This window comes from Ambystoma mexicanum, chromosome 4p (genome assembly GCF_040938575.1).
Source record: "Ambystoma mexicanum isolate Mex_15411 chromosome 4p, UKY_AmexF1_1, whole genome shotgun sequence".
NCBI lineage: Eukaryota > Metazoa > Chordata > Amphibia > Caudata > Ambystomatidae > Ambystoma > Ambystoma mexicanum.
The window spans coordinates 665969360-665996235 of NC_090927.1; the positions used below are offsets into that span (position 1 = coordinate 665969360).

At 42.2% G+C, this 26876-nt stretch overlaps 1 protein-coding gene across 3 annotated transcripts in view; it reads left to right on the forward strand.

Moving 5' to 3' along the window:
* Positions 1-26876, forward strand: part of COL19A1 (collagen type XIX alpha 1 chain) — a 2241461-nt gene that overhangs the window by 669605 nt on the left and 1544980 nt on the right. For all 3 annotated transcript variants that reach the window (XM_069606203.1, XM_069606204.1, XM_069606205.1), the window contains exon 10: positions 2373-2426. In XM_069606203.1, coding sequence (XP_069462304.1) covers positions 2373-2426 — 54 coding nt within the window. The remainder of the gene's footprint in view (positions 1-2372; positions 2427-26876) is intronic.

Consider the following 26876-nt stretch of genomic DNA (forward strand, 5'->3'; position numbering starts at 1 on the left):
AAAAGGAATGAATTGGCATTTGCAACTGTGGGCCATTTTTTCATTGATTCCCGAAACAATTTTTTGCCCCAATCCAACCCTGAATATAATAAGGAAGGGAGAACCTGAAGATTGGAACACAGTATATTATGGTATTTGCATGTTACTCCCACACTATGAACTCTTTGATCTAGAAGTGGCAAACAGCCGCTGAGTGGTGGGCAGAAGGTCTATGACACTTGTTTTTTGTTGAAAGACCATAACTAACTGTACATTTGGTTAGATTTGAGTCTGGTAGGGGAGACGACTTTATCTTTTCTTTTTTTCATGTTATGCTAAAATTGATTATAGTATGTTCGGTTTGTTTGCTTTCTTTAAGATGTGATGTTGCCACAGGAGAAAGGCACATTTTCTCTATCTCCCCTGGGTCTTCTTACACCAGAGAGAAGCAGAGGAGAATGTGTCCCCTATCCCACAACCTGTCCCACACTCAAGAGCAGATATGACACACTCAAAGGACAGCTGCCATGTCTGGTGCTACTCTGTTACCCATCGGGTGTCACAGGCCAGCATGCCAGTGTGGCAGACCCCATGGCTACCATGCGGCAAGAGTGGAGCAACACGCTTGGCATGGAGGACCGTCATTATAACAAGCATGTAATGAGGTTTCCCCATAGATCACTCGCAGTGCCAGGAATACTTCTATTAAGTTAATTGTGCAACGCCACCCTCCTTACTAGCGGAGCTGCAGGGTCAGGAAATGTAAGGTGGCCCGAGAAGAGAGACGACAGTGGTGGAGTAAAACTGCCTTTGAAGGAAGGCGCACAGTATATAGCTTTGTAGTAGAAGATCGGGTGTACAAGGCACAGAGAGTGAAGCGGGGCTGCGATGTGGAAGATATCCAGTATTGCTCCAGAACGTGGGACCAGACAATGGCGGCCCATTCATGGAAAGCAGCGGGCAAGGGTCTTCAGACTGTGAGCAATTTCAAAGACCGAAGCTGGATAGGTGCAGAGGCCAGCATAAGCGTTTGCACAAGACTGTGGTGAGAAAACCCAGTAGTAAACCTCTTCGGAGGTGAAGAGCAGAGCGAGAGGAGTGCAGAAGGAAGCCTTAAATCGGAAGAAGAGTTGCAGTGAGGAAAGCCATTGAGAGCTGGGGAAAAAGGGCAAAAAAGGCATTTCTTAGTGGAAGGGGTGATTGTAATACCTTAGAAGCCTAGTGCAGTGGCACTGGCAAGCATAGAAATCCAGGAAAGAACACAGAATGACAATTGTGACTGGACCATTACACAAGTAGAACATCTTACAGCTGAAAAGCTGAAGCCACCAGAAGAGACTTGCATGTTTGGAGCTACAGAGCCATAGACAAGGCAGAGGAAGGTCCCAACAGAAGTCACAGACTGAAAATAGTGGCTTTAAAACTGTAGCGAAGAAAGTGAACTACAGAGACCTTGGTATGGTGACGATGACCATGATGAGAAAAGCTCCAAGAGGTAAAGACTGAAAACAGTCTGAGAGAAGAAATTCTTAAAAGCCACGAGGGAGGTGTAACCAGATGATCACCCATGTATGTGTGTCAAGAAAACGGGAAATAGAAAGGGGTGATGGACTAGGGAAGCAGAAGCTGGTGAGTTGAGCGCAGAGGTATGGCATGATTTACTTTAGTGGGTGGAGAGAGGCAAGAGTGCCAGGAAGCTAAGTATTTTCTTGCTGTTTATGTTTTGTGGGTGGGGTAGAATGACATAGAATGCAAGAGACAGGGAATTGTTTCATTCTGCGGGTTTAGGGGTGGAGTGACACTTGAGTGAGGTGGGTCATTGTAACCGGGAAGCAGGTATTTTTGGCCATGTTGTATGCGCTTCCCTCATGAATCCCCTCTCCATTAATTGTTCTGCCGGTCCATTGGAACACGAGTTGAAAAGGGACACAGAGAGCTAACAAGCAAAACATAGCTTTATCGATGTCTGCCAGTCACTAACAGTATGCGTTCCACCTTAGTCAGGGCTTAAGTGATATGATGGAGAACTTAAGTTTGACTCTTGTTGACTATGATTCCACTATAATCCCCTGGGGAAATAGAGCTACCCATCTACAATTCTTGATATCTATATGCCTCTATGAAAGAATGCTTGATGCATTGATATCAGTGGACACTGAAATTCACACCAATGTTAACTCTACCACCTTCCTTCTGTAAGATTACCTTATGGAGCTGATGAATTACACATATCTGATCACTTGTTAACTTAATACAGTGGTCATGTTACAAATGTGTGTACAAGTCACTAAACCATTTAAGAAAGAAGTGAATGGGAACGTGATGTCCAGTTCTGCACACATGAAATTGCGTTCAATGTAGCACAGTCCTTCATACTGTTTCCTATATTTTAGGGTGAACGTGGTGAGAAAGGAGTACATGGAGCTGCTGGCCCACCTGGAGAGAAGGTAAGAAAGTAACTTAGTGTCGCTTTTATTCATATTCAATCTGAGAACTGATGATTTGTGTTAAAATCTGCTGTTATGTAGGAGATAGTTTTGCACAATGATGATAAAGTTATCGTAATGTGTAAACTTTTACATTGCATTTTATTTACTTATCGTACCCACTTACCATACTAATAGTTTAGTTTGATTTGTTGTTTATGTAACCAAGGCAAACAAGACTTTGGAGTTGGAATCTTGGCTTATATAGAAGAAGTTCATGAGGCGGTATGCCCCGAGGTGGCAGGCCCACCCAGTGGGTAACGGGCCGCCGCCCAAGTTAAGGCCTCGAGCGAAGCAAAGAACTGCTGAAATTTAGACCTTGGGCTGAAACATGTCAATGATCCTCTAAAAGGGAACCTCTCTACACCTTAAAAGCTTTTAATCACGTGATTCAAAGTAGTAGTGGGTGTCATGATCAACCCTCACAAACTCTCCCCCCTGCCAATTCATCCTTTGAGGCTTCATTTCGGAGGGTCTGTATATGGAGCTGCGGGACTGGTGCAGATTTGCAAGGGTGCAAGAGAATGCAAGGAAATAGACAAGGAGTGAGCCAAGAAATGTATTACCTGCCATCTTGAAATGTTGCCCATGTCCCCGGTGTAGATTTGAGGAAAGAGAGCACAGGAGAGAGGTCTCTGAGCGTCTGCAATGCTGGATCTTATTCAGATTCTGATATGTAGCTGCTCAGAGGACGGCTAGCAGAAGCAGACATTGCGTTTTCTACAATGAAGCCATTTTTCCCTGGCACTGGATGAGTGGGGCTGATGTTGGATTTCTTTTACTTTGGTTAGGAACTTCTGGAGGGTGCCCCTCCCTGGCTCTGAATCTTCTGTTGGCTAGCATTCTGCTGGCGGGAATGGAGCGGCCACTGTAGAGAGATGCAGTGCAACTTGTCACTCTGCAGGGAGAAATCAAACGGGATGCGTAAAATAACTAGTAATATTTAACATAGATATCGTTTTAAATATAGCACTTTTCTCATATGGTTATCTGCGGTAGTATTTCTGAAAGGGGGAATACGCATAGAATGTGGGTCAGCTTTCTTTAGGACATAGCTGCCGAAACGTAGCTGAGAACCCCCTTTGGTGGGAACTTTCAAATGAACCAATTGCCGTGATGCAACCGCATAGAGTACTAAGCACATTACGCTTGTTACAAGGCACATATTTCCCATGTCATAGTTATTTCCCTACGGCTAACATATAATCCATGCAGATATCTAAATCGCAGATATGTCGGTATGTGTACTTGTGCGGAAATTAAAGGGATGGTACGGACTGAGATGCAAACTGTACAGAAAGCAAATGATCCGAGGCTAACCAATGATTCTTCCATAAAACTCTATTGGACCGAGAGGTCATATTGTAAAAACTATACTTTTTCTTGCTTCTATTATATGGTTTCAAGATGTCTGCTGATCAAGTTAAAATACTAGAAATAGATATCACCATTGACAAAACGTTTCTAACTGAAATGAAAACGAAGTAAAAAAGTAGTTGCATTGCAGGCTCCCATGGGCACCTTTGGTCTTCTTTCAAAAGCAATACATTGATACATGGTTATGTGGATCTATGATTGTCCTATAATTGTGCTGGATTTCCTTTCATTACTTCCCCAAATGTTTTGACCCAGTGAGGGCACCACACTCTCTTCTGGTAGGGACGGGTAGATAATGCCCTCTTTGTATAATGGCTTTCAAGGCACTGTCAGTGTAGCGATGGTGTTGGCAGCTCCGTCTTTTAAATATACAGTAAAGTGCAGTAGTCATGTTGTGTTTTACTGATAGTCGTAGACTGCTTAACTAAAGTCCAGTCTGTTTGCTTGCTGCTCAGGGTTTGTTTGTCTTTGGATGTGAGGTCATAAGTTGGTCATACGTGTTACTATAAAGAAAGACAACTTCGCCTACTCCTCCAAAGGTGTAACCTTTTCACGTCAGTTGCCTACCCCATCATGCAGTTGTTCCTGCCTTTGAGACTTGTGCATAAGGAGATATTTTTAAAGGTTCCTAAGATCGAGCAATCCCCTACTTGGACATTGTAGGCAGAACTCCTCCTTTTCCTCTCTCTTCCCAATTCCTTTAATCATCTCCAGTTAAGGACTAGATAACAGAGCTTTGAGGACTCTAGTGGGACTCCCAAGGAGATTACTTTTTCATGCTCAGTTCCTTGGCCAAGGGAAGGATGACTGACTCCCTGTTGGTACGTAAAGCATCATAGAGAACTCACCTGTCTCCATTTCTCATAAAAAGAACTTCATGCTTGAAAAAAACAAACCGTGTCTGTGGAATGTTTCACCAAAAACACATGCCTGAACAAGGCTGACTAGTCCTTCTGCGGTCTATGAAAAACTTTGTGGTACATCTGGAGAAGGATTGGAGGAAAGAGCAAGGACTCCTCTCGATTGGCCCTGATTAGCTATTTGGCGGTCGTCCTGAAGCTTTGTCAGTCCTACGGGCCCACCTTCACTGTTGCTAGGTAACCCCCACAGTTTTGGTAATTTCTATCAAAACCTTTGTGTGAGTAGTAAGACGTGTTCATACAGCTTGAACATGACAGTTTAATGTTGCTTTTCCATTACTGTATTAGGGAAATTAAATAAAGCATAACCCTAACAATTTCTATGCCTCAGGGTAAATGAATGAGCATCTTCAATGTATAGCTTTTCTTTTATATGTTAGGCACATATGTAGCATATTTGGCAGCAAACTCAATGTAGTGAATGTGTTTCTTAGTGGGACTTTCCTGGCCACTGGCAAATGGGTGTAACCTTCGGTACAAGATCCACTTTGGGTACATTGTGTAAAGTGTACAACATTGCAATGATCGTTTTAGGAAAAAGATATGTACATTGCTCATCTGCAATAAGACTCTGTTCCATTCAAATAAGTGAATTTATTGCACTGAAAAGGAGTGTTTCTTTTATTGTAACCATGAGGTGTTTTTTAAAACATTTAATGCTGGCAGTGGCAGTTACCAGTTCTTAAGCAAAGTAAATTTTTTGGTGAAAAATTTACTTTGAGACTGTGAGACAACCTGACTGCCCACAACATGCAATTACGCTTAAGAAGGAAGGCAGGGTTAGATTCCCAGGAAGATATTACATAAACGTCATTGAGTGATGGAAAACATGAATGCAAATCATATTTTGCACTTATGTGTTATTTTCTTCCAGTGGTAGTAAATTTCACATGGCAATATTGCACATTGTGGTGATAATATCCAGTGATATTTTCAACCTTTCATGAGTGTTTTCTTTTGTCAATTTTGAGATATGACTAAACAGAGTTTCGGCTCCCTGCTAGAATACACGGAGCAGTATGTTGTCAAAAGTTGTTCCGTGATTCTGAAAGAGTGGATCATGGTGAAAGCTCTGTTATAGTGTCAGCCATTCTTTACGAGATAATGCACCGCTGTAAGTTAGGGCAAAAGTGGTTGAATTTTGTTATGTTATGTTGATTTATACCGCACACCGCTACCACCCAGGGGCAGTCTCCAGGCGCTCACGTGGCTCTGCAAGAGAGGGCTATTGGGGGTTAGTGGGGATAGGGTGAGAGGATAGATTCAGAACCAGGAGGAACTGGCATTTGTGAGTGTTGTTTTGCATGTGCTCGTTTTGTGAGAGGCCTTGTGCATGTTTGCATTGGAGAGCTTCTTTTATTTCCATCCTGTTTTGGTTCATGTTTTTCATCTTTTGTGCTGCATTATAGCCTGACTGAAGAACATAACAATGGGGCTCACAAGGCATGAGAGTCAGCTGCTCGTTGATGCAGAAAGTCTCTTTCTTTGAGCCATTGTATATTCACTAAAATAGTCATGTCACAGGTGCCATTTTGAAATGATAGGTCACTCGTGTCCGTTTTATTGTTTACGTGTATGTTTGTGTCAGCGCTTTGATAACAATTCTATTCAGTGTGTGTTTCCTTGTTTGTGACAAGTTTCAGATGCAGCGTATACCAATAAATCACAGGGAATGAATCACATTATACTATTGGGGATCATATTTGCTTACAGATTCGCGTTTTTACAAAACCGAATAATTGTTACGGATCTTTGCTTTTTAGAAAGAAACATGTGATATTGCTGTGTAATTCAGTAAGCCTTTCATTTAGGATTATTACAACATACTTGTATGTCAATATTTAAATTGTGAAGTCCCTGTTTTCCTTACACAACCCTTCAGCCATTTGATACTGGTTTACCATCTGCTATATCTCTACTCTGTCCAATTAAATGCATGTGTTGAAAAGCAACAAAGTCATGCCAGAAATATAAATGTACTGCAGAAGTTTATACAGGTTCTTTTAAAAGTAGACACTTCAGGGCTGTCTCAAAACAGTGAGATGAGAATATTCCTTTCTTCGGTGACATCCATGGCCCTAATTCTCTTTCCACTGCTCTCCACTCCCCGCTCTCCTCCATTGCCGTCCTTCTAGACCTTTCAGCATTCTGTGGATCTCATCTAAATGGCATAACCAACTGCCTAACCACCATGCACTAATGGATGGCACAGATGTCCGGGAGGATAGCTCAGGGGCAACTGGAAAACTGGTGTCCGGTATTAAGCAGGTTATAAAAGAACAATTATAATTTTAAATCAGCTTTCTTCATTCCTCCAATGCCAAACCAACTCTCTCCTCTCCCGTCTCTTCCCCTGAGCTCTACCTCCTTCCAACATGCTTTCCAATCATGGGTTTGTCATTGACAGTCACCTGAAACTCTACTAGTTCATCATAGCCACTGTCACACTCAGCCTCTTAACATTAGAGAAAAACGCCCATACCTTACGCCCCACTTAACCAAAACCCTTATCTCTACTGTACGGAGCAAATTGGACTACTCAGTGAGCCTATTTGTTATTCTATCCCTCTACTCTTATGCTTCCCGAAACAAGTTTCTCAACTTTGTGACACACACACTTTTCAACCTGCCTAGCTCTTCCCACACATCTACCTACTTTTACCATGCTGGATAGCTCTCCATGCAATATCACTGCATTTAAATTGCTGCGACTCGCCTATAATTCCATCCCTGGCTTTGCACCATTACCTCACTGAATGCATCTGACTGTACTCTCTTTCTCGATCTCTGAACTCCTCATCTCTTCACAACCTATCAGCCCTCCTCACTGTGCCTCCTCCCGCTTCCGCTACTTTTCCCTTCTTACTCTGCTCCACAGGAAATCTCACTCTCTGGCCATCAAAGCTATCTCTTCAGCGGAACTCTTCAAAACGAGGCTTTAACTCCGCCTGCTAGCAATAGACGGAGCTCCCAAGCTCTCTCCGCCCTCCTATCTAAACTAAACTCTCAACCCACTTCTCTTGCATTCTGCCCTCAGGACTATTATATGTAATTTGTAATTAGGAAATGATTAACCTCGGGCTCTCAATGTTTATATCTTATAATGTCTTTCAATCCCTGTCACTGGTTTATGTTCTTATGCGTTCCTCTTCAACACTGGGTACACATCATTCAACCAGCAATGCTCTTATGTAAAGACACCCCAGCCCAGGACTACCTCTGCTCTCTGTTAGTGCCTACTTTGTAAGCCGTTTATGTTCAAAATGACACCTTGATCTTAAATAAAAACGAATAACAATTGCAATTGCCCAATCAAGTATGGAGCAAACATTTTTGCTTCGGATTGAAACTGTTGTTCTTATGCCATTACAAGCCTTGTACAAATTGTGAAGAGTGTTCAAAGTGTCAGCAATCTTATTTACAAACAGAAGCCATCACAAATATGTGAATTGCACCAATCAGTGATTGATCAATTGTGCCACTATTCCTCTGCACAAAGAAGCCTGCTAAGTGGGATTTATATCAGGAAAGGTTGAGAATTGATAGGTAACCTAGGAAAGCATACATTAATTTATGAATGGTGATTTGTATCGCACCAAATTTCGAAGCAGGCTGAACCTGGGACAAAATGGAAGCGTAAAGTCGTTTGGAATTTGGTCAAAATAAACTGATAATTTCTAACTTTCAGTTGTTAATGGAAATAAAGATTTTTGAATATGTACTCATCATAATGCCTGACAGAAGTTGTACATGCATTATTGCAGTGATAGTGGGTAAGTAAATATGTAATGCAGATGTATAAAGCACCCCTCATAACTCAATGTTTTCTAACAAGAATGGCCATAATGCGTTGTTTGGCATTACATTTTAAACTTAGACTAAGGATTTAGTGTCAGGGTTTGTGGGTTTTGCAGCAACTAGTGCTTTCGACAGACCATATCTTCTGATCTCTTGTATTCATGAGGAGGAACACAGTCAGAACTGGGAGGTGCAGGGATTTTATGGAGTATGCAAGTGTGTGATCTTGGCTCAACACTATCATCTGAAATCTTGTGTTCCACCGGAGGGGGAGAGGGGAGGAGAACTAGTAATGGGAGGTGGTGGGATTCCTTGCTGTGTAACCTTTGGCAATACTCCAATCAAATAAGTTATGTTCAGTGGGGTAGAAAGGAATGCATTTAGTACTACTCTATGTAATCCACACCCCTTCTCCAGTTATATAGTGGTCCTGGAAGATGATCCATAATTATCCTCATTCTAAAATCATGGAACACATGATACCTATGTTGAAACCAGCCCCATACACAAAAAAGGCATTTTTCTGCTTTTTAACCTTTTACTATCTAGGTGGTATGCTTCATCAAGAACTTTGACATTTTATTTGAACAAGACATTAATTGAAACAAACATTAATTCGATCTCCTTGCAAACATTTTTAGAAGTACATTTAGGAAATCGCTTCCCATGTCTCTAACCTAGAAGTTGATAAAAACCAAATGGGAAGTGCCTGCGTCCTTTTCACTTTGTCATTTGGCTTTGCAAACTGACACATTAAGATTTTAAACTTCCAGACAGCCACTTGCCAGTGCTAAATTCTTAGATTCTTCTAATGCAAAGCTTTTTCCTCTGACCCACAATGCATGCATTTCTTAATATTTCTAACAAAACTATCTAGTAAAGGTGGTAAACATAGTAATTGATGTTTTCTCGCCTGGGATTAAAGCACATATTCAGCCCTCACGGTCCACTATTCAAGCTTTTGGCACCATGACATCCTCTCAAAATAGCATTTACCAAGCAAAGGCTAAATGGACATCCACACTTTTATCCACTTGCGATCATTCATGAGTGGAGAAGGATTGTAGGATTGAGTACTGACTCACTGACTCACTGTTATCTGCAGGTACTGATTAAAGAAAGACCAAGAATTGAACCAACAGAGAGACTTAAATCAAATGTCTCTTGTGGAGTTGATTGCCCCAAAAAAGCGACCAAGAATTTCATTGACACGGAGACCGCAATATTCCTGTCACCTATCAGAGGCAATTCTTCCATGATTTCGTCAAGATGTGAGCCTACTTTTAATAAATTCACCCATAAAGAGATGTCCTTGACCAAGAGGTCTAACCACAAAGTAATTACATATAAGGTTTGCTGCATCATACACTACTAGCAACTCAATGTTAACTTGATCTCGACAGAGTGGCAATGTTTTTACTCAGCTGAAAGCCTAAGCTCTGTTTAGTGACTACCCCTACCCAGTAAAGCATATATATGCAATCAATGAGTTCCAGCTTGTGTATGGAGGTACGTACCTCCACATAGAACCAAGCAGTAAAATGAGTTTAGAAAATGAAATGTACAGTTTTGTGGTGTGCACTAAAACATATGGTAATGATACTTACTAGTTAGTTCCCACTGCTGCTAAACTTGTAATGAGTTAATACGTGTTGACATGGTTTTGACGAGCAGGGCCTATTCACAGTCACCAGATTTGTATTGGGGGGAAATGCTTCCACATTTAGGCATGCAGGCCTCAAAGTCAAGTCCTATCCCAATATACCCAGGTAAATGGTGGGGGATTGTCTTCTCCAACTGTGGTAACCAGTACATTGGCAAATCAGGGAAACAGACACTTTCAGGGTCAGAAGGCTCCAGTCAAAGCCCCTTCCAATTCAGGCAAGCAGTTCTTCAGGGAGAGCTGATGCCGGCAAAGATCGACTTGCAGTCCACAATGCAAGGATGGTACAAGTGAATAGTCCACCAGCACAGCTGTTTGTAACCCTTTAGCAAATCCCGAGGGTAATAACAGTTGCAAATCATCTCTTTCCATAAACTAATACCCACGTACCTTTTCTTAAACTATGCCCTCACCAACTTTGCTTGGATGTCCGTTTTTTTCAGTCCTACTCCAAAATGGTTGGAACGTTCATTCAGTGGAGAAGGCCCCTCCAATGAAACTCTCCTCTGACCATTCTTTAAAAGGCAGAACTATCTGGATGCACAGGTTTTTCTTCCTGCTGAGTGTGAAGCCATCCCGTCTTACTTGCCTTTCCAGTGGCAGGTGACTCTCTGGCACCTGCTGTGCAGATGTAAGTGGACCATCCTGTCCTCCCCAGACCATATCATTGGGAGGGGATCCTCAGTCATGACTCATCAGGAGTGTGAATGAGCTGCTAGCTCAGTTCGCCAGAATTAGTTTACTTATCTAATATAAATCTGGCTGAACTTGAGAAAAAGGTTTAAAACTTATGAAACCATGTTTTAGGATCAAATTGACATTCATTTGACTTGAGAGTCATTCCAATCATCCCAAGTTAAACCTTCAGGAAGTGTCATTTGTGGCTCCCCTCTAACAGGCATTAGTATAGTTTTTTTAATTTAATATTTATTTGTGCACATGGTTTTAAATAGAACCTTCCACAATTCTCATGAATCCAATAGAACGGAAAAAATAAGAAAAAAGGAAAAAAAAAGATATTCAGTTTCATACTCTCGAGGAAATAGCCCAAAGATAAAACATTTCATCAATACACCTTAATGATGCTGAAATCAAAGAAATGGGTCTTCCACGTACAATTTCCTTCCAAAAACAAATATGAAATCCTTCTTCTATCTAAAAATGCACGCAAATATTAAAATCTTATCAATACTGTTAGAGGACAAAGCGTTAGGAGGTGCTCCAGGGTTTCAATGGATTCTTCGTCCTTCTAAAACCTTCAAGTTCCTTTTACCCTTTCCATTTTACAGCAAGCACACTCTGCTTCCATTGCCGGTAAAAGATTAATTCGAACTCTAATGAATGTATCTCTCCAATAGGGGCAGGGACGTCTTTTAATCCTTTAATTCCAACTAGTTGAAGTCTTTAACTGAAAGATCCCAGAGGCCATTTTTGTGCTGTGGCAATCAGAATAGGGATGAAAGAAAGAGCAGGTTCAGACCATTTTGTTCACCATGCCACTTTAACCCATTAGGTTTAACATTGGGCCTGCACAACCAATGTGTATATGGCAGCCTTCTGTGTGCACTTTATGCAGGGCTCTTGAAGAAACCCCCTGCATAGCCCCCTTATCAGTCAGGAAAAGTGTGCCTTAAGGAGGGATTGTCAATTCCCCAAAATACAGGAAGCTGTGGCTTGCATTTTCTGGAACTCAAACTCGCAGTCGAGTCCAAAATGGTTGCAGAGCTTCGGCTAAGAAAGCAATAAACATGGGTTTAGTTGTAATGAATACATTCTAACATGACCTTGATGGAAATTTAACATGCAGAGTGTAGGTCAGCATCACAACATGACAGATTGCAGATGCTGGAACCATAGGCCAGGGCAAACCGTTCCCCCTTCCCCATGTGCCTCCTCCAGTTTCTGCTCCTTTCAGCTCTTAGTCCCCCTCCACTGGAACTCCTTACCTCTCTCAATCCGCTCTATACCTACCTTTTCCTCCTTCCGCACTTCCCTGAAATCTCTCCTTCTCCATTCCCCGCCTTCAAACCTTCCTCACCTCTCATCCTCTCCCCTTCCCTCGAATCTTCCCTATGATCATCTCCTCCCTCACCACTCCCCTTATTCTCCCTCACTCCACCCTTATAGCCCTTCTGTTTCTCCCCTCCTCCTTCCCTTACTCCCCCTCACAGATTAATTGCTCTACTTACTGTTTTTTTTGGTTCGATTCATTGTAAATTGCTTCTTCTGTTATAACGTTCTATGTATTCTGTTGTTATAATGTAAAGCGCTTTGGATGAAAGCACTATATAAACATAATAAATACAAATAAATACAAACCTCAAAGCCTGCTTTTGTATCTCTGTGATTAAGCTCTGTCCTGCTTTCTAGCCGTAACGTGTTCCAGAATTGGACTTCCACCACGGCCAGTATGTGGCCTCTACGCAGTGACTTCTGTAGGTGAGGGGGAGATAATAAGTTAAGACTGACAGGTGCAAGATTTCTTCTTGGTCGTCGTTTGCAATGACATTTTTTCTGATTAGACGGCCCCGTCTTGATCAGAAATGTGTGGAGGATGTATAGCGTTTTTAGAGTGACTTTTTGTTCAAGAAGGGGCCAGTGTAGCAATTGTACTGCTGGTGCCATTGCTTCCTAGTGTTTCATGCCAAAGGTCATGATAGCTGCTTTATTTCGAAGTAATTGCAGTAGGTGAATCCAACACTTACCCGAGCATCGAATTGGAATAGTCCAATCTGGCATGTGCCAAGGCCTGGGGTTAACTTCTACTTTTTGTGGCGTCTGTAGATATGGTATGATCGGTTGCAGTTCAAAGTGTTTTTTGGAAAACCGGATTAATTAGAGTAATACATAAGAAGAGTCCTAGATCAGGTGTGTCAAAACGTAAAGGAGCTATCCCTGTTTATTTTTCACCGAAGTACACTTTAGCTGCATTTTCTTTCACCAATATTACCACTTTTTTACTGTAAAATGCAATAGTGACCCTGCCCCTCCCCCCCCACCCCCCCGACTACATACCTTACCCCGACATACCATCTAAATGTTTGCGGGAAAGCAGTAACAAATATTTTGGCGAGAGTGTAACGCAGTGAAAGTGCGGCATACCCGCATGAAAGCCTAGGTGTTTGAGCATCGATTTTTATCCTTGGTCCAATTCATGCTTCTTTCCTAGAAAGTGGTGATGACGAAATTGCAACATTCAGTGAAATCTGGTAGTTATCCACATACATTTGAAAAATGATGTGAACATTTGCATAAGATCTGTTCCACAGAAGGTCTCAAAAATACACCAAGCCGCAGAGACAATTCATGGGCTTTTATTTGGATTTGGAAAAAGTGCTCTAAGGGCCATCTGTGTCTCTCCCATATCAAGGAATGGAAGGCCTTCCCTAGCCCAGGTGTCCCAATAGCCCAGGCTGGTCACTATAGATCAGTAACCCCCACTGTCCAAATGCTATATGTCTCAATATGATGGCCAATCCCAAATGGCTTATATTTAGAGCCTCCCTCAAGAAACAATCTAGGGTCCCTATCCAACAACTCCCCAGTGTGTTATAACGCCAGGATGTGTGCCTGCCTTCCAGACACTCAGGTCCCACTCTACCGTGTCCCTTTGTGCTTTCATGTTGCCCTCCCTATACCCCGCTGTACCTCTTGCTTCCTCCTCCTACTCTTCTCTCCTCTACCACACCCGCCATTTCTCCTCTGTCTGTGGTTTTCCTACTGTATCCCGCAGATATTCCCCTTTCTATGGTCTATAGTTCTTAATTCCAACTACTCCATCCCCCCACATCACTACTTCTTTCCCCTCTCCACACTACACCTACCTCCACACCACACCTACTACTCCTATCTCTACACCCCATGTACTAGCACCTTCTCTCCACTAAAACTCCCACCTCCACTTCACTGCTACTCCACCCCCACACTACTGCTACTCCCACTTCCAAAAAACTGCTACTCCCACCGCCACAATACAAGTACTTCTCCTTCCACACCACTATTGCTCAGAGGTGTAGCCAGGATTGTCTAACAAGTGGGGCCTGAAGCTAATGTAGCTGGGCCCACCGCAGGGACGTTAACATCTGTAAATGCCCACACATCACTGCTCAGCGGGCATTTACAGATTTTGGGTGGTCCTTGCCCGCTCAGGCCCTACCCTGTCTATGCCTCTGCTATTGCTCCACTCCACCTTCTCCTCATTCACCCTTCTTTCACTCACTCAGTCACCCTTTCACTCACTTCCTACTACCAATATCACTCACACGACTTGCATAAACACTCCCAACACAGTAGCACTTTGTCTCACCAGCCAAATCCTCACCTTCTCTATATATTGAACCCACACACCTCTACACAGTCCTTTCTCCTTCTTGTCTCTTGGTCTGCCATCTCTTCCTCTGACCTCACCTGAACAACCCACTCCTTCTTGTTTACTGTGTCCCCTTATAAACTCCCACTCCTTGTTCCATTGGTTCTCCCCTACTGGTTCCCCGGGCCAATCATTCCCTGTCCTCTCCTCACCGGGAGGTGTTACAAACATCAAAACACATATAACAGGCTCTGAACCCCACCCCATTCTTGCGATCTGGTCCACTGTGGTCCAAAAATGCCAACCCACTTTGGCTTCAAGAGAGGATTCCCGATGTCCGTGGGATTGCAGTCGTTGCCGGTGAGCCTCTGCAGCTTCATACCAGGTGAGCATTGTCTATTGTGCAGCAGGCTGCAGGTTATGGTGTATGCACTGCCACTTGTAGCTAGCTGTGCAGCTTCAGGTAGTGGTTCTTCTTCCTGGAGCTCCTGGTTTCAGTGCAACAATACGTGGTCCCTTAGTGGAGGTTTCTGTGGGGTGTTCTCTCTCTGTTCCACCACTCTGCAAGCTGGTAGTAGAGGGTTACTAAAGAAAGCAGCAAGAAACTGGCCAGCATATTGCATTTCAGGTAAGGGATGATCAAGAATGGTACTAATTAATAAGCATGTTGGCATATAAAGAAGGGACAGGGACTAGTGCCATCCCAGCTGCCACCTTCCCCCTATGGGGCTAGCCTGGTTTTGGCCTCCACCCTGATAGCTTTCTCACCCCAGCCTGATAGGGGTCCACCATGCAATCTCTCTATTAACTGTGCCTGATTTCCAGTGTCATAGGCTTCAAGGACGTTCGATCGAATTAGAGGCACTTGTCTGCTTTGGTGTAATGTTTCAAGGATTTTCATGTTCATGAAGGGTAGGGATGTGGTCCCAAAAGGATTGATAAGTATGGAGCAAATTATTATCCTCACTTAACTTTGTGAGCTGGGTTGCTGACTTTTCTCTATTTTTTTACCCAGAAAGGTATATTTGAGAAAGTAGGGTAGTTGCCTGCAGTGCTGGGGTCACTATTGGGATTCACCAATGGTGGCTTGATCATGGTTGCTCTCAGGATCTTGGGAAATATACCACTACCCATGGATGCATTACATCAATCTGTGACAAGTTGGGCACACGTTAAATTGAGGTCCTTAATAAGGCAAACAAGTCATGGGTGCATTGCTCAGAAGATGCAACACGTTTTTTAGGTCAGGGAGCTAGCCTTCGCTGCACAGACAGTTATAAAATAGCTGCCTCAGCTGCCATGTCTTGACAGAATTGGGGAGAATAATTAATCTGATTGTTTGATTTAGAAATGCTTGGGTTTTAGAGACTGGAAGGTTGATTCCAACGTACTGACCAAATCAATATGTATCTGGGGAAAGTGTAAGTATAATGAGAGTTGCTAAGCTCAGAGGAAATTATGAATATGTGCAATTATTTTAAACTAAATTGAGGTGGTTTTGAAATAAATCATATTTTCTGTTCATTCAGCTGATACAGCAGCTATTCATGAATTTTCAGTTGATTTCAGCTATGTCATTTAGGGATTTGGGACATTTTCTCACGAGATTTCTCACTTCTCTTTTCAGTGTAGTCAGTATTACATCAAATCATGTGTCTGTCTTTTTTCGCATGGGCTTGAGACTTTAAGTGATTGCTTGGGTGAATGTCTTTAGCGCTCGGACTAGTTTTTTCTTCAGGTTGTGGATCAACAGTTTTAGGCAGTCCAAGTTAAAAGTTTCAGTAATGCAAGCGTAAGGAGGCTGATAAGGCGTTATCGTTTTGGCTATAGACATTTATTCAAATCAAGATAAAAGCTGCCTTTCACTATTTCTAGAGGGGTCCTCCCTACCTCAACACAGAATAACTCGGGTGCTCGACAGGATGTAAGCCAAAAACCAATATACCGTCCTCTGTCCAAACAAACTACTCTATCCCTACCCCCAAGAAATAAACCAAAAAAGGTTACATACATGAATTTCATATCTTATCAAAACCACTAGGAGAATGGCTCCCTTCTCCTGGTGAAACAGTGTATTATTAGGCTGAAGTAAGAGCAGTCTCTTGCAATAGGATCTGATTTACCAAACGCTCTTAGACCAGTAGAATGACTCCCTTCTCCTGGTCTATTTAGAAGAGTTTTGAATACTCATCCTGGATAGTTCTGTGTACAATTCCTTAGAACTCTCTGTACTTCCTCCTAAGGATTTGCAAACAACAGAGGTAAGACTTTATCAACTCTTCTTTTTTATGCTAGCACTTTGTCAGGACTTTTTATAACTTGACTTTTAGGGAGATTGCTCCCCGATAGTTCTTGGTCCTTTTGGTATCTTTCACATATGCTGAGTTTCTCACTGTGATGAAGGAGTTCACTCTTGACACACTCTTTACTTTGCATAATACTCCTGTGATTCAGGAGACTGCCCTTTGACTTTTGTGACTAGGATGTGGGAGATCATTCTTGAGCAATGTTTGACTCTCTGAGTTTTATTACTGTGATGAGGGAGATCACTCCTGAGGAATACTTGGCTTTTGGTTCTCTTGGTATCACTACTTTGATGAGGGAGATCACTCCTGAAGAATATTTGACTCTTGATTCTCTGGTTATCACTACTGTGATGAGGGAGATAACTCCAGAGGTATATTTGACTCTAGATTCTCTGGTTATCACTACTGCAACGAGGGAGATCACACCTGAGGAATATGTGTCTCTTGGTTCTCTGGTTATCACTACAGTGATGAAGGAGATACCTCTCAAGGAATACTTGACTCTTGATTCTCTGGTTATCACTGCTTCATGAGGGAGATCACTTCTGAAGAATACTTGACTCTTGATTCTCTGGTTATCACTACTGTGATGTGGGAGATCACCCCTGAAGAATATTTGACTCTCTAGGCTCCCTGGACCCCACCTGGCTTTCCTCCAACTCCTGTTACCTGCATCTTCACTGGGGAGCGCTACCGGTTCTTCCCGGGGTCTCAGGTGGCTTTTGGTTCTGATGCCACTCCACACAAATTCCTGATTTCCTCCTCTTATGTCTGTGCGGCTCCACAGAACCATTGCTGTCACAGTCTCGGCGTGCTTTAGGGAGCACCTGGTCCACCTCAGAGAGGCCACTGCTGGATTCTTTCTGCTCATGCAGCGAGTCGAGTTTAATCTTCTTCTTCTTCTGATACTGACTGTCTCTCGATGCTTCGGTCAGCGTGAGTTTGAATTTCCCGGGCCATGCAGGATGGATGCCAGCTTCCCTCACAACTCTTCTTGCTCCCGAACACTTCTAGTCCTTCTTCGGTCTTTATATTGCTGGGACCGCCCCAGCATAGCATCATTGTTTGTTATCTTCATGCCTCCTAGTGGCCATCTCATCACAGTACTTTGGTAACCCCTTCTAGTGTGTTTCTGTATGTTTCTTTGGTTCTTCTTTGTCTCAGTCCTTTCTGATCTTACAGGTGAGATAGTAGAGACTTCACAATAACATACATTAGTAGTTTCAGCTTGGGAGGGAGAAAGGGATCAATGGGGCTATGACCTCAGGGTACAAAGGTTTAGGAAGGTCTTTCACAGGACGAGAGTACTTATCCCCATGAGGGGAGTCTCTCCCTATGAGGTCCACCTGCTTTTTACCACCTCTAAGGGGACTATTGGGTAGTGGCCTCACCTCCCTAGCCTCATAGGGAAGGGCTCCCCTTTGTGGAGAAGTCAGGAGAACCTGTGAATCTTCACAGTGGTCTAAAATTCTCTTTGATATTTTCATTAGTCTTATCAGGATCTTGGTATTCTAATTCTGCTTTTGGGCATTTAAAATAATCACTAGTGAGTTCCATTCATTAGTCAGCATTTGATGGTCAATCTGGGGAAGCAGTGCATGTGTAGTGCCCACTATGGGATAATGAAGGGGCAGGCAGCATCCAGAGAATTTCAACGTGTACGTGTAGCATTAGTAGCTCATGGGGTGAACACCAGTTTATCCATAGTATCTTCAAATGATTCAGCTGAATTTTGTTCTGGACTGTGATGCCACAGACATTTAGAACCCCAATCACCAGGATTCTCTTAATGTTAATGTTGATAGAATTTATAAAGCGCTACTGTAGAGAAGCAGGTGGATACATTTTCCCTAACTCCTGCCCCCTCACCACCGTCATATTGGAACAGTAGGAGAAGAGCCCTATATGGGACTCCATGTGTTGTCCCCATACAGCATTGAGTATACGAGAGATGATATGCACTCAGACAACCGTATTAAATGTATCATGGAACTGAAAGAGTGGAAGAATATCCTGTGGAATAATATCAGCACGCACCATTGGACATCATGGAGCACTGAGTGAAATCTGATGAGGGCAGAGTGATGTCATGAAGAAGATGTTTCAAGACATATTGAAACGATATGAAAATACTTAAGAGTGATGATGTAACTGAAGCAACAAGAGATACGCAGTAAAGAAAGGTAGATAAGACATATAGAATCTTGCTATAGAGGAGTATTTAGCATGGCTAGGACAGCCATAATTGGAAGATGGACGCCGGGTTGTGTTAAGATTCAGTCCAGCTACCTGAGAGACAGACCAAGGTTTCAGAGTCAGGAGACGCTGGAAAACAGCTTTGTGTGCAAAACAAAGAGAAGTCTATGTTGGCCTGGGATCAAGGATGCTATTTCTAAGGAATAGCTGGAAAACACATGGGATGTAGATGGATAAGCTATGTACGTAAAACATATTTCTCTTAAATTAAACAAGAAGAACACATTTGCAATAGATAAGTATTGGACAATTAAAAGTGAATAAAGTCTATACAAGATAGAGTGAGCAAGTCTCAAGAGACCAAGTGAAGCAATGACACCCAGCATAATTGAATCAAATAGCAGTAAATAAGTGGATAAAATGGACAAATTTGCAGTTTCTTCACACGTGATTGAGAAGTTGAGAATAAGGGCTGTTCGTTAAGCTGTGGATAAAGGTAGTGATGTGCTTACACTCCCTTGGTTGACCCAGAACAGAGAGCAGGCTACAAGGTCAACTACACATGCGAAACTTTGGCTCATGGTCGGACTGATGAGAGATGATGGACTAATTGGAAAAGTGGGGAGTAATCTGACGTGACTGAAGCACCTGGGTTTCGTTGTGCTTACGTGCTGCTAGCGACCCGAAGGTCCAAGGTTGGGTGAGAATGTCAACCAATCAATGGGTCTACGGGCTAATCTGGTATACTATGTTGCATAGACCAATCCGCTGCTTTCTTCTCTGCTATAGTCAGTATTATACTTATTCACAGGTAGTTCGAGCCGTGCCTTAAAGGTAAGGGATAGCCAATAGTGTACTAACCCCTATGTATTTTATAAGTAGATATGTTCCCCTAACCAATCCCTCCCCTCAATAGGTGTCATATAGGTTCCATAGTTTGCCATGTACGATGACATCAAAGGTGACACCTATTGGAGTATAAAACCTCTATGTAATCAATTTTGTGCGTGAGTGTGGAAGCATCAGTCCGATATCTGCCAGTTTGCCCAAGCTTTATTAAATTGAGAATAAAGCAGTAATCTGCCATATTCTTTAAGTATGTCTGGTTATTTGGTCTGAGATTTGTATTGGTAATCTGATCCAGCAACTGCTTCCACCATTAGCCAGAATACAGAGGAGCTTAATTTGGAAAATGGCATGCAAAAACACGTGTAACAAGGTACGGTTGACAGGTCCCCCTTTGATGAAATTCCTGTCTGGTCCCTGCAGGTGCCCCGTGGATGGAAGGCAAACTGGTCAGTTTAGCGAGAGTCGATGTCAAGGGACTCAAGCTGAGCCACAGACGGAAGTAGAACATTGAAAGTGGCAAATAATAGGGGGAGGGACTGCCTTGTAAATATTATATATATATAAAAGTAATTAGATTTTTGGGGGATTATAGTAGATACCTCGATTCCTGGTTCCAAGGGGACAGAATGGTGCACACTAAAAAGAGTCTAAATAGGGGTGTTAATGATTCCTGAGGCAAGGCCAACAAGAAGAGTGCATATCAAACACCAAGGTGGAGTAAAAATGAGATGATGTACATTTACTAAAGATAGTAAAGGAAGGCGTATGCAGAAAAAATTAAAAAGTGCACATTTGCAGGTTTGTAAATATGTCAGTGTAAAGCTTTTGTTGTGTTTAAACTAATAGATATAAAACAATAGTAAAAAATTAAAGTGATTTCCAGATTTTTTAATCAAGAGATTGACATCAATCAGGAGGGTAAAAATCAAAGGAAGTAAATACATAAATAAAGAAGAGATTCTTAAAATGACAACGATAAAACAATGAGATACTAAAAATTGATAGAAAGTGTAAACAAAGGAACAATAAGAACATTGTTTTAAAAAGCGGATAACATATTTTGATTTTCAGATAAATAAGCTGCAATTGGTGCCTGCTCACACTGATCAGTGTGGTATATTTGATAAAGTAAAGAGAAGAATACAAGATTGGTTAGGTATAGACAATCAAGATCGACTTGTCATTATGGGGGACACTCCTCTTCTACATTTATGCAGGACATTGCCAAGATATACAGCCAGATAAGAAAATAGCATTTGGAGTGGGTTTGAAGGATGACTTATAAGACACTCATGCCATGGTCTCAAGAGGGTTTGTTGTCAAAAGCAATATTCCGACATATGACAACATATATGCATGCCACATATAAGGGAGAGAAATTACAGAAACCATTGTTTGTTTTAGAGTTATGGAAAATGTATCAGAGTGAGAAAGAAGATCCAGCTGAGAAGTGGATGCATAATCAGCATAAAGGGGAGAATGTAACACCTTTGGGTTCCTTTTCCCCTCTGAAAAACAAGAACGTAGATACAGAGGAGAAGGTATTTTATCCCTTAAAGGAATTGAAAGCAGCAGCGGGGTATGTTAATCCAACATATGAGCCCCCCCCGCTTATAACAGTGAGGATAACACAGAAGAGAGCAAAAGCAAAGAACATAAATATACCTTGACATGTGATGAAAGTAAACAGCATGATGAGAGAAAGGATAGGTAAGGTAGGCAGATGGAGATAGAGGGAGAAGAAAGGAAGCAGAATGAAATAAAAGAAAAAGGTAAGTGATTAACAATAGTACAGAATTAATGGATGGGAGGACAAATATTACCTAAGTTGGACGATAAGGGCTGTTGGGTATTTTGTATATATTTGGGGCCTAGCGGTATTTTTTTACCGCCAAAATGAAAATAATTCAGTAATAATCACTCTTTGCATTCAGATTAGATTTGGTATATAGTACTACAGTATACATACATTACTTCAGCACACAGATACATTTAGTGGTATACTTTATGTTGGTAGGCGTTATTGGTGGTATTTCTGGTGAGCATAATTCCTTTGTTTTATATGTGGCCCCAATATCCAGAACCCCTTATTTTTGTTTAGTTTGTTCGTGTGATCACTAGAGAGGCCTCAGGCTTACATTTCAGGAACACTACATTTTCATTTGGAGTGCCACCATGAGCTGTCCTCACTGACTTATCTACGACAGCGAGCTAACATGTGGTATTCATCACCAACTTATCTACATCAGTGAACTATGTCCAGGGCCTCTCTTTCTGCTGACTCATGTATCTCCAACAGCAGGCTATTTCATTATGTTATTATTATGTTCCGTTCAGAAAACACACACTTATATACTGTTGGAATCGAGCAAACAGCTACCGCCAAGTCTTATTTTTAGCTACCTTAAAAATGACAATTGCACTGTCTAAACATCTCCCCATATTATCAGTACTGTAATGGTAGATGCATAAAGAAAAGAGAAAAATAAAACACACTACCCGTCTGCTTTCGGATATTTTTGTGTATTATAAAAAATTGCATTTCAACACGATCTTACTCTTTTTACAGAAATAAATGGAAATTGCACAGTGACAACATTATCTGTAACAAAATGAGAAGAGAGCGGCCAGAACATATTCAATTTGCAACATTAAACATGTTGATAAAACACTGTAATTCCCTCTTCTACTCTGACTGAATAGTTTCGCACACATACACACTGCCCCCACACTTTGTAATATAATTACAAAGCCTGTCCAGCATGTGAAATTCTTCGGCTGGTCGCCTTCTGGAAGTGGCTTAATGCTCCCTCTTAAATCACCCCAGCAAGGACGAGCATCTGCCGTCACTCAAACCGGGGCTTATTGATTGGAATTCCCAGTCTCTGCAACAGTGCACTGGGATCTGCTTTTTCAATCAGGAAACTCCCCAGCCACCAGCCAGTATTATGCTCAAGATCACGCTCAGGCTCAGACATATGCGCTGCAACCATAACAAATACAGCAAATACCATTACAAATGCAATCGCCACAAGGGCAATCGCAGCAAGTGCCCATGCAAACACAACAATTTCAAACTCAGCAAGTGCAGATACAACAGGCCATGGTGCCACAATGGAATATGATTACAGGAGCCCAGCAAGCACCCTCACCCAAACTAAGGAGTGGGGTCGTAGTAGGAGGAAATCCTTTCACAGGTACAGGGATGAATTTATATCCACAAAAAGGCAGCCCACAGAGTGACCGGATGTGTTCATTACTATCTGTGACACCAGACCCCCAAGAGATATCAAGTTTCAAGGTGATGATAGGAGGCATGACATTTTCATTTCTTGTAGACACTGGACCAACTCATTCCTGTGTCTGTGAGGGAAAATATCCAATGTCAGCTACTGCCATGAATGCGGAGGGATTCTCTGGGGTGGTGAGTTTAGTTAAGTTTAGGAGAACACAATATGCCATTATTATATTCTAGGCAGACGCCAGTTAACATATTAGGGCATGACTTAATGATGAAACGTAATATGACAATATCTTTTAATGATGAAGGAATAGGGGTGTTCCACCCCAGGGAGACATTGTATGAATGTGAGAGAGTTTGTTAGCCTTTACAGGCCAGAAGGCATTACAAGTGGTCCCCTTGAACCCTGAAGTATTCTTGTATGGAGTGACTGTTTTATTATCATGGTTACCCAGATTGATAGGTTAACTATTAAGAATACCTGATGAGTTTTTATTCAGATCAGAAATCCCTATGGATGATGAAGAAGGGCAGATTATCCACTTAGAGCTAGTAGCAGCATTGGTCAGAGAGGAAAGGGTGGTTCTTCATGGGACAGATTATGGAGGAAGAGGATGGAGAACAGTGATAGCCCTCTGTGAAGGATACAGTCTGACAGATTTGGCAGATGATAAGCTGTTTAAGGATGAGTATTCAGATGATAAATTTGTATTTTTCATAAGTCTCGCTAATTGGATTAAAGTAGAGAATAGGGAAATACTGCAGAGAATAGTGTTGGTATAAAAACAAAACATTATTTTTTCAGAAAGATTGAGAGAAAGTGAGAAAGATTTTATGGACCAAAGCCTATTCGACGTGGGTCTATTGAAAGGAGTAGGAGCAGTTAAAATCAAGCTTAAACTAGAAGCCCTTTTACCACATGCAAAGAAATACCCCATGTCCAGAGAGGCGGATTAAGGTATATTTGAGAGAATTTCCACTTTAATGAAGCAAGGAATATTGCTATCATTCGATTCTCCATGTAACACAGCTGTGTACCCAGTGACAAAAACAATGGGGGGGGTCATGGAGATTCATACAGGATTTTCGCCCCTAAACAATATAGTCAAAGCTGATTTTCCTTTAGTTCCAAATTCTGCAACCATGTTGCGTAACATCCCATCTAAGGCTGAACATTTCACAGTCATAGATTTAAAGAATGTGTTCTTTTCAATTCCCATTCATGAAGACTCACAAGATTTGACTTCCTTTTCGTATAGAAATATCAGCCTAAAACATACTTGTTTGCCCCAGGGGTACTATAAATCCCCTTCAATCTTTAACCAAGTCCTCCAGGTGGACCTAGGCAAGGGTCAGCTCGAAAATGCAATAGTTCAATACGTGGATGACATTTTGGTGTGGCGTGGGATGGAAGAAAGATGCAGAGAAGATTCCGTTAAGCTTATGACTATACTCACAGAGAAAGGGTATAAAGTGGACAAAGAGAAGCTATAATACTGTCAGGAAGAGGTCTTGCAAATAGGACAGTTGATTTCCCATGATGGGAGAAAAGTGATGCCTGAAAGAGCACAAGCAATTATGAAGACCTCAGAACCTAGAACAGTGAGGGAAATGCAACTATTTTTGAGCCTATATAACTATTGTAGGGCCTTGGTTTTGATTACAGTACATCTATCTGGCCACTTTTAAAAGGACTTAAAGAAGCACTTGTGGGCAAGGGCAAAATAATATGGACAGATGAGATGACTGAAGAATTTGAAGATTTAAAAAAGGCAACCAGTCCAGCCCCTGTACTAGGAACTCCAGATTAATGTAGTCGGGGGCCTTCTAATTAGTGCAGGATAAAAACCACATACTCAAAAATGGAGCACACACCAGGCAAGAAGAAACACTGTTTATTACATCTGGGAGAGCACAAATCAAACAGAACAGTGGATTCGCTCTGATTGAGAGGCTGACATCTGAATGCACTTTGAACAATAGTTTTATGACAAGAAATACAATAGTCAGAAATCAGGAAAAACATGTGCAAGTTGGAGGATTTGTTTTTTTCCGTGCCTCCCAGGTATTTGATTGGCCTGCAATCTCCTCCTCCACCTCGATAGTTACATTAATTAGTGAACGTGTCATCAGAGCAACCAGTTCAATAGTTTCCATTCACCTCACCTCCCCATGTGGTACAACATTTTATTCTCAACCCACCCTGGAACATTTTGTTATTAATGGAGCAACATTTTTGCTGACCACCGGAACTTTAATACACTGTCTTTGGTCAGCACCATTGAGAACGGGACACAAGACACCCTGCAGCTGGTGGGAAAGGGAACAGTCCCACAGTACATGTTAGATAAGGACCTTTGCAGACTCTGTGGTAGATACTTTTAGGGCTGGCCACCTCGTCAGAGCTTAGGAACATACCATCTGATTGTTCCTACCAAGAACGCCACTCTGTCCAGTGTTCCCTTCCCCCTGCTGCCTACCATGCAGGGCGGCTTGTTTGGCTGACTGTTCTGCAGTTACATCACCCAGTTCCGGTTGTCTTAATTCCCTTATGACAAGTAAATTGAGCCCCCTCCCCCATTTGCACATCCCTTTAGTTTTGGTCACGTGTTTTAAATTGAAGAAAAGTTCCCAGATCCAGCCTGCTCGGAGGGGTTACCCACTATGTGTATTTGTGATTCTGCTATTTTGGTCCCTCCCCTCCTTTAGCTAATCATAGAGCAATATGTTTGACCAAGTTTAAATCCAATGTATCATTATGCCCTACTATTCCTGGTGAAGTCCTTCATACGGTGTGTCTGTGGCTCAGAGTATCTGTGTTATTCCCCATGTGGCCACCCCCACTGTGCACTTTCGTTACTCCTGCAGTTGATAGGTGCGTCCCCGTATCTGGCGCTGAATTTTGCTTATAAACCATAGGAGAGCTGGTGGGTAGCACCTTTCCTGAGGATGTCTAGGGCTTCCTGATGGACCAGACAATGTAATAAATGGTGGGATTTGTCAGGCCTGCATCTAGTTTGTGTAGAACAGAATGTGAAAACCATGAGTGGTTTTTAGAACCCAAGGGTCCTGTGTGATTTTGTACAAGGAATACAAAAATCCAGTCAACTGCCCCCTATTCCTCCCTGTAAATAGTTGTATGGAAAGAGAAAAGGACTTACCTCTTTGAAACCTTTGTCCTAAATACCTGTGTGACCTTTGTTATAATCTTCTTGTTGCTGGTTCTGGAATACCACCTTTGCACCATTCATAAAGTAAGGTCGAGGATTGGAAGGTGTCCTGATGCTATTGGGCAGGACTTGTCTGTCTAATGGGTCCTTCAGTGATACAGCCCAGCAAGCAACCTCATGCTTTTTCAGCCTGCCCAAAAACATGAGTCCCCAACACTCTTTTGAGAGATGCTTGCACCTTGTCTAGGGAGTTGTATGGATCAACATATTTAGAAATGTATTTGAGGCATTTCTCACCGAAACATTGAAAACATTCTTCAAACCGGGGTTCCTTGGCCTCCACATCCACTAATGTTGAATGTAAGGCTTATTTGACCCCCTTCCTGCATTCGGCAGTGATGGCTGAATTGGCATTGGCAAAGCAGATTGCCCCTGAGGTGTACTGGAATCTCCCTGAGTGACTTCCATATCAATCAGCGCACAAGCTAACTAACCACAATGCAGAAGGTTTAAACAGTGTAACCAGAAAACACTAACTGCCAGATACAAAGGAAAACAATTGAAGACAACCCCTCACAAGAC